Source organism: Nicotiana sylvestris, chromosome 12, assembly GCF_000393655.2.
Source record: "Nicotiana sylvestris chromosome 12, ASM39365v2, whole genome shotgun sequence".
NCBI classification, from domain to species: domain Eukaryota; kingdom Viridiplantae; phylum Streptophyta; class Magnoliopsida; order Solanales; family Solanaceae; genus Nicotiana; species Nicotiana sylvestris.
In genome coordinates this window covers 98,525,607-98,534,762 of record NC_091068.1, presented here as the reverse complement: position 1 = coordinate 98,534,762, position 9,156 = coordinate 98,525,607, and the positions used below count along the sequence as shown (strand labels likewise).

General features: G+C 38.9%; 1 protein-coding gene across 1 annotated transcript; it reads right to left on the bottom strand.

Moving 5' to 3' along the window:
* Nucleotides 1-6,271: 6,271 nt before the first annotated feature.
* LOC138883434 (uncharacterized) lies at nucleotides 6,272-7,525 on the bottom strand. Its single transcript, XM_070164121.1, has 2 exons — nucleotides 7,424-7,525; nucleotides 6,272-6,664 (listed from the first exon to the last, which is right to left on the bottom strand). Exons 1-2 carry the CDS (start codon nucleotides 7,523-7,525, stop codon nucleotides 6,272-6,274), a joined length of 495 nt encoding a protein of 164 aa, XP_070020222.1.
* Between the last annotated feature and the right edge of the window lie 1,631 nt (nucleotides 7,526-9,156).

The following is a 9,156-nucleotide window of genomic DNA, read 5'->3' as shown; positions in this document are numbered from 1 at the left end:
TGGCCTGGTTGAGATCCTGGTAGTCAACACAGAATCTGACCTTCCCATCCTTCTTCGGCACTGGCACGATGTTGGATAACCATGTCGGATATTCTACTACCTTGAGAACCTTAGCTTTGACTTGCTTAGTGACTTCTTTGATGTCCTAAACGTCAATACTACACAAGAGGGGGGTGATTTGTGTGGTACCCAATTTTTCGATCTAGAAGAACCTGGTTCTTCTAGATGTTCTAACTGCTACTGTTGCAGAATTAAAAGTGCAAAAAATAAAGAACACAAAGATTTTTTACGTGGAAATCACCTGGCTCTAAAGGTGAAAAAACTACGACCTACTACTCAGTAGGATTTTCCCAAACATCCACTAAAATCACTGAGCCAAAACAACATTTACAAAACTCTTTGTAAACCTAAGGATTAACTCTAATCCCTATGTAGCACACAGCCTCAACTGTTGCGACACCTTCAAGTTAGCCTATAACTTGAACACTCAAAGTACCTATTACAAATGCTTCTATGAAAGCTGAAAAGGTACAACTTTAAACCACCTACTACAATTGAACTAGAATAAGAATAAACACAACAGAACTGGTTCTTCTATCTCGTTCAAGTAGCTTCAGGTTTGCACACTTGAATCACACACAAACTGCTTGCAAAAAGCATTGCTATTTTGCTCCCTATTCACATTTAACTTTTACATATGTGCAACACCTGTAAAAGAGAACAATCAATATTATTTAATGAGTTAGTAATCAAAGTTTGATTGAGACTCATTGCTGATCTTCCATCGAAGTTGAGTCCTTGTTCAATACAAACTCCAACCCTATCATTTATCCGGATTGTGTGATTGTGTCCTCTTCCCATAAGGAGACTTTCTCTCCTCATCCAATATGCAACCTTTTCGGTCAGTTCAGGAGATATTGTTGCTTGATTATTGAGACTTATCTCCTTCACGTGTATCTCACATATCTATGTTGATAAATACTATGTCTCACATGATTAACCTAGTCCATGACTGAGTTCATTTGTCATTATTCAAAACTTCACCTGAACTTGGGCCAACAAATTCCCCCCTTTTAATGATGACAAACTCTGTTCTTTTACTAATGAAAGAACCTGTAGGAACTCAGCTTGACCATCAACACCTTAACTTAGGACTTTAACTTATCATCAAGGACCAGATTTAATTAGGTTATAAATATCACATTATTCAGAATTAAGAGTAAAGCACAATATCTCTTCCCCCTTTTGGCATCATCGAAAAGTTGCATGCATTGCGAATCCCAGATTTTAGTAATTACTCATGGCCACTTGAGCAACTACAAGTGAAAACATGGATGAAATCATCAATAATCAACAAACATATTCAAACTATTAAGAGAAAAATCTTCATAGAACAAGAGAAACAGCAGCTGTCATTGATAAGATATGTTTCCACCAATAAACCATAAAATGAAAGAAAAACTTCCAAAGCATGAGCAAAAAAATGAAAAAGTCCCTAATCTGGGTCACCGGGGGTACTAGATTGGTTCAGAAGACAACAATTGGACATCTTAAGGCTTGGAGGAACTAGAGGGCTGGGTTTGGAGAAGGTTGAGCATATTCTGAAGCATCCCATGCATTTCAAGGACCATGTCCTTCCAACCTTGTGCAGCTAGGGAATCCACCAGTCTTCTCATTCCTGGCTCATACAGGTCTCTCAACAGTCTTCCTTTCAAAAAATTTCTTCTGCCAAAGATGGCATACCTATCTTGTTCCTTTTCAGATTCCTCTTCTTCTTATTATTCTCCACTCCATTCTTCCTCTTCCTTAGTAATTTTTTACCTGCTTACCTTTCACTGCAGATCTGGTTCTTTTGGCTAAAGAGGGTTCAACAGATACAGGTTTAGAGGAAGACTTCTTGGAAGAAGCCTTGGCCCTTTTTGATTTGGGTGTAGGAACCTCCACAGTTGTTCCCCTTTCTTGATGGACCAGTTCCATCTCCTCTTCTTCTTCTTCTGCAACCTCAGAACTGTCCACAACCTTTGCTTTTCCCTTCTCCTTCTTTTTCTTCTTGCTTTCTTCCAGAGCTTTCTGTAACTCAGCTTCACTTTGTCTGACCCTGCTTCTAGTGGCTCTTCCCTTAGGTAATGCAGGTACAGTAAGTTTTATGGATGACATTTTGCTTTTCTTTGTTGGCTTGGAAGCAGTTAGAGCCTTTTGTGTGGAAGCTTTACGCTTCTTTGGATCATAACTGGCCTCAACCCTCTTCAAAAGATCAGCTAGTGTTTCCTCAACAGATGAACCAGGTTCATCTTGTTGCTTGCTTATATGCACAAGCCCTTCAGCCGCCTCCCCAGAACCACTTCCCTCTGACTTGTTTCCACCTTCTTCAACACCTCCACAGATACCTAGAACTTTTTCTTTCCCATTTCCCCTCTCATCACCACTTGCTCCCTCTCTCTCTCTTTCTTTCTTTTTACCTCCACTTCTACTAGATTCAGCCCCCTTTACATCTTTGATAGGAGCAACCAAGAAAAACCTATTTACATTTTCAACCACAGTAGAGAGTACCACACAAGAACTCACCTCATCAGGGGTTTCTTGAATTTTGGCAGTGTCAGAAGACCCAGGTTCTTCTCCTTCGCTTATAGAAATAAAGGCTTCAGACTTAGAGCTTGAGTAGGACTTTTCTTCCTCTGGCTAGCCTTTAATTTCTCATTTAGAACTTTTCTTAGAGCTCCAGAAGCTACAGTTTTTCTGGCCAACATTTTCTGCCTACGAAACCTAGGTTTTGAGATTTCACTAGGGGGTGTAGATGAGGATGTATTCGAAGGGGATACTGGTAGGGGAGTTCCAGGATTATCTTGGGGGTTAGTCATGGTGGATTGTTTCTTGAGAAAAATTTGGGAATTTTGGAGAGAAGAAGGGCGATCAGAACTTGAGAAGAGTTTTGACGATTATGGACTAATGAAGAAGAGGTGTGGCATGTATTTAAAGATGATTAGACTTAAATGCAGTAATGACAACTTTTTCAGAGGTCAATTAGAAGTTTAATCAAGATGTAATTCCGGTCTCTTAGTGATTATTAGGCATCGCCAGATTTTAGGCAAAAATCCCGGTTTTTAGAGTTCTAGGGGAACGAAATTGGTTCAATGCTCAACGGATAGAATTTCTGGGAATTTGATGAATGTAGGACTTCTGCTCATGATTGGAAAAATGATCTTTCTAATTGTGCAGAGTATAAAAAACATACCTGAGCTTTTCATATGAACACATACTGATGAACCAGGTTCTTTATATAGAACTCTCTTGAACATGCCTCAAGAGCCAAAATAGAAGAAACTTTGTAAGAGATCAGTGAGCCATACACATGTCACGGGAGTATACTAATTAATGTATGAAATTGAGTAAGAATCGATCAAGATATTTACATAAAGTTAGAACTCCTAACCAAAAAACAATTTTTTTTTCATTGTGCATTCTAAACTAGACCTATTAGGTGATCTTAATCATCCCTAACTCCAACCTGTTCCTCTCAAAGTTTTCTCTACTCAGTGCTTTAGTGAAGATTTAAGCTATTTGTTTATCAGTAGCACAGAATTCTATTGAAATCAATCATTTCTTATAGTTATCTCTTAAGAAGTGGTGTCTAAAATCTATGTGCTTAGTCCTCTTATGATGAACATGGTTCTTTGTCATACTTATAGCACTAGTGTTATCACAGAATATTGGAATACATCCCACTTCAATTCAAAAATCTACCAGCTATTGTTTGATCCATAGGAATTGAGCACAACAGGAAGCAGCAGCAATATACTCAGCTTCAGCAGTAGATAGGGCCACAAAATTTTTCTTTTTGGTAGCCCATGACACAAGACATTAACCAAGGAAGTGTGCCATACCTGAGGTGCTTTTCCTGTCCACTAAGAAACCTGCATAATCAGCATTAGCATATCTAACTAGATTAAAATTACTACCTTTAGGATATTAGAGACACAGATCAATGATGCCTTTCAGATATCTCAGTATCCTCTTTACCGCAGTCAAGTGAGACTCTTTTGGATTTGCTTGAAAACGAGCACAAAGCCCTACAGTGAAAACGATGTCAGGTCTGCTTGCAGTAAGATACAAGAGTGAACCAATCATACCCCTATACAACTTTTGATCGACTGATGAACCAAGTTCATCAATATCTAATTTGGTGGTAGTTGCAATGGGTGTGTCTACTTCTTTAGATTCCTCCATTTTAAACTTTTTAATTAGCTCTTTTGTATACTTCTGCTGATGGATCATGGTTCTATTTGGACTTTGTTTGATCTGTAAGCCTAAAAAGAAGTTAAGCTCACCTATCATGCTCATTTCAAACTCACTGCCCATTAGTTTTGCAAAGTTCTTATTCAGCCTATCAGTGGTAGCCCCAAATATGATGGCATCCACATATATTTGCACAACAAGGAGATCTTTACCTTTTTCCCTTAAAAATAAGGTACTGTTAATTTTACCTCTTTTGTAACCATGCTCCAGTAGGAATTTGGATAGTCGTTCATACCAAGCTCTTGGGGCTTGCTTGAGCCCATAGAGAGTCTTGTCTAACTTGTACACATGCTCAGGACATTCCTTGCTCTCAAACCCTGGAGGTTGTTTCACAAAAACTTCTTCCTTTAGGTAGCCATTCAGAAAGGCACTTTTGACATCCATCTGATGAAGAGTGAATTCCATGTGTGCTGCAAATGCTATAAGGAGTCTCATTGCCTCTAGTCTTGCAACTGGAGCAAATGTCTCATCATAGTCTATGCCATCCTCTTGGTTGTATCCTTGTACCACCAGTCTTGCTTTGTTTCTTGTAACTGTTCCATCTTCATCAAGTTTGTTTCTGAAGACCCATTTTGTACCAATGACTAATCTGTCCTTGGGTCTCGGAACTAGATGCCAAACTTGACTTCTTTCAAATTGGTTGAGTTCATCTTTCATTGCATTCACCCAATCTGCATCATGCAAAGCCTCAACAACATTTTTAGGTTCAATAAGAGATAGGAACGCATCAAAATCACATAGATTCTTTAGGTGTGATCTAGTTTTGACTCCATATGTTGGATCAGTAATAATGTTCTCAATGAGATGAGAACTTTGATACTTGTGAGGTTTCACAACCAACTGGTTTCTGCTAGACGTCTCTCCCATGTTCTGTTGCTGAGGAACAGGTTCATGAACAAGTTCCTCTTGGGGGTTTGATTCAATTTCTCCTTGATTAGTTCCCCCTGTTAGGTTGCCCTGATTTGAAGGACCTGTTCCATCACCTGTTCCTTCTTTTGATTCCACTTTGACTTGTGCTGGGGATTCAGTCAATTCCTTTACTAATCCAATGGCTTCATTTTCATGTTCCTGTCTCTCAGAAAGAATGTTAGTTTCATCAAATACTGCATGTACGCTTTCTTCTACACATAGAGTTCTTTTATTAAACACTTTATATGTTTTGCTATGTGAAGAATATCCCAAGAATACTCCCTCGTCACTTCTAGGATCAAACTTACCTAGGGAGTCTTTTCCATTATTGTGCACATAGCACTTGCAACCAAATGACCTAAGATGGGATATGTTTGGTTTTCTACCTTTAAGTAACTCATAGGGAGTCTTCTCTATCAGAGGTCTGGTCATGCATCTATTGATTATGTAACATGCAGTGTTTACGGCCTCTGCCCAGAAGCTGTGGGGCAATTTACTAGAAAGCAGCATGGTTCTATCCATGTCCTCCAGAGTTCTATTCTTCCTTTCAACTACTCCATTTTGTTGAGGGATCCTAGGGACAGAAAATTATGATCAATACCATTTTGTTCACAGAATTCAGCAAACTTGGAATTTTCAAATTCAGTTCCATGATCAGACTTAATGGATGCAAGTTGATTTCCTAATTGTTTCTGAGTTTTTCTAACAAATGCAATAAACATGTCGAATGCTTCATCTTTGGAGGTTAGAAATAGAACCCAGGTAAATCTAGAATAATCATCGACAAGCACCATTACATATTTCTTTCCACCTCTGCTCATGGTTCTCATTGGACCACATAAATACAAATGGACCAGTTCCAATGACTTGGTTGTACTTACCATTTTCTTGCTTTTGAAGGATGATCTTACCTGTTTCCCCCTTGCACATGCCTCACAAACTTTGTCTTCCTTGAACTTGATATTAGGTAACCCTATCCCCAAGTCTTTAGAGACTAATTTTTTTAGCTGATTTAGACTTGCATGATTAAGTCTTTTGTTCCACAGGAGGGGATCATTAACCAACACACTTAAGCAAGTGAGTTCATTTTCTGAGAGAGTGACAAATCTACAATGTAAATATTGTTAACTCTTTTTTCCTGCAAAACAATCTTGTCAGTGGTAAGGTTAATCACAAAGCATTTTGTAGAGGTAAAAGTTACAAGATTATCTCTGTCACACAATTGTGACACACTTATTAGGCTATATTTTAAGCCATCTATCAGGTAGACATTCTCTATGGAGTAAGAATCTGTTTTGCCTACCTTTCCAACCCCAATGATCTCACCTTTCTTTCTATTTCCAAAGGAGACATTACCTTCTTTTAAGTCCTCAAGTGAAAGGAACTGGTCCTTGTTCCCAGTCATATGTTTTGAGCAGCCACTATCCATACACCATATTTGGCTCATCCTTTTCACTTGGACCTGCAAAAAGAAATCAGGGGTTAGTCTTAGAAACCCAAACTAGTTTGGGTCCCTTTCTATAGGCAAAAGGATAAATCAGATTCCTTCTTGCCCACCCAGGCAGCTTGTTTTTCTCTTGAACAAAGACTTTGTTCTTTTGACTGGCCTTTTCTTTTGCATTACATTCATTTTTGTAATGGCCAGTCTTGCCACAGTATGTGCAGATTTTATTTTCAGGAAGAGTGAGGTACTTGCTTCTAGAGTCCCATTTTGGAGCTTGAGTCCCATGGCCAAGTCCTCTTTTGTTGCTACTGTGATGCTCTTGCAGCCAAGAGAGTGCATTAGAAGCCTTGTTCCACTTGCAAGTTCTGTCTAGTCATGTTTCACCTTTCCTAGATCTTCCTTCAGGACTTTGATGAGTTAATCTTTCTTATACAATTCATCTTTCATTTTTCCCAAGTTTTCTTCTAGAGTGAGATATGTGTGATCAGCTTTCTTCTTTCCTGTTCCTAGTTTCAGTTTTAAGTTTTCAGATCTAAGTTCTAGGACACTGTTATCAAGCTCAAGAACCTAGTTCTTCAACTCAGCATTTGTGTTATCACTCTCATTAGCCCTAGACTCTAGACTTTTGCATTTTGCTTTTAGAATCACACATTCCCTAGACAGAACTTCTTTCTCATTGTTAATTATCTCAGACTCATCAATGAAGTCTAGTAGTAGCTCAGCCAACTTTTCTTTAGACAAAAATTTAATCTTATTTTTGAGATGAAGGATACTTACCTCTTGTTCATCATCTGATTCTCCGATGGCCATCAGTGCTTGCTCTTCTTCAACTTCATCTTCTGAATCTTCATCTGAAGTTTCTCCCCAAGCAGCAACCATAGCCTTGGTTGAACCTTTTTGTTCCTTTTTGGTTGAACCTGTTCCTTCTTCCTGTTCCTTTGTTCAGCCCTTTATTTCTTCCACTCAATTTCCCATTGAGAGCGGTTCTTGATCATGTGATCAGTCTTACCACACTTGTAGCAACCCTCATTGGTCTGTTTCTTAGGAGCTCTTGACTTGTTGAAGGTTGTACCTCTTGAAGAACCATTTCCTCTCATCAGGTACTTTTTGAATTCTTTAGTGATCATAGCCATCTCATCATCTTCCAGATCTGAACCTTCAGCAATTCTGAGAGCTAGGCTTCTCTCCTTCTTGGGTGTATCCATCTTCATGGTTTGCCTTCTCAGTTCATAAGCAGTAAGATTTCCAATCAGTTCATCTAGTTTGAGAGTAGCAATATTCTTGGATTCCTGAATGGCCGTGATTTTGCTTTCCCATAAGACTGGCAGAACCGTTGTAAGGATTTTCTCAACCTTATCTTCTTCAAGAATAATCCTTCCAAGGGATTTAAGTTTATTTGTCAGAGTAGTGAACCTAGTATACATCTCTTGGATAGTTTCTCCTTCCTTCAAAGTAAAGTTCTCATATTGAGAATACAACAGTGTTCCTCTGGATCTTTTCACTTGAGGTGTTCCTTCTGAGCCACTTGCAAAGTGTCCCATATCTCCTTGGCAGTAGTACAGCTTTGGATCCTACTGTACTCATCTGGACCTAGTCCACACACAAGACATTTCTTGGCCATAGCATTTTTCTCCCACTTTTTTAGGTCTTCAGCAGTGCAGTCAGCCCTTGTCTTTGGCACAACCACTCCTTCCTTATTTTTCATTGTAGTTGCCAAAGGACCATCAGTGACTATGTCCCAGAGTTCATAATCTCCTCCTATGATGTGATCCTTCATCCTGATCTTCCACCAAGAGTAGTATTGTCCATTGAACAGTGGAGGCCTGGTAGTGGATTGCCCTTCCCAGTTCCCAGGTGGTGCACTCGTGTTGATCTTTTCCTAAGGTGTTAGCCTCTTCAAGGATAACCTGCTTTGATACCAATTGATGTTTTAAACGTCTATACCACACAAGAGGGGGGTGATTTGTGTGGTACCCAATTTTTTGATCTAGAAGAACCTGAAACTTCTAGGTGTTCTAACTGCTACTGTTGCAGAATTAAAAATGCAGAAAATAAAGAACATAGAGATTTTTACGTGGAAAACACCTGGCTCAAAAGGTGAAAAAACCACGACCTACTACTCAGTAGGATTTCCCAAACATCCACTAAAATCTATGAGCCAAAACAGCATTTACAAAACTCTTTGTAAACCTAAGGATTAACTCTAATCCTTGTGTAGCACACAACCTCAACTATTGCGACACCTTCAAGTTAGCCTATAACTTGAACACCCAAAGTACCTATTACAAATGCTTCTATGAAAGCTAAAAAGGTATAACTTTAAACCACCTACTACAATTGAACTAGAATAAGAATAAACACAACAGAACTGGTTCTTCTATCTCGTTCAAGTAGCTTTAGGTTTGCACACTTGAATCATACACGAACTTCTTGCAAAAAGCATTGCTATTTTGCTCCCTATTCACGTTTAACTTCTACATATATGCAACACCTGTAAAAGAGAACAATCA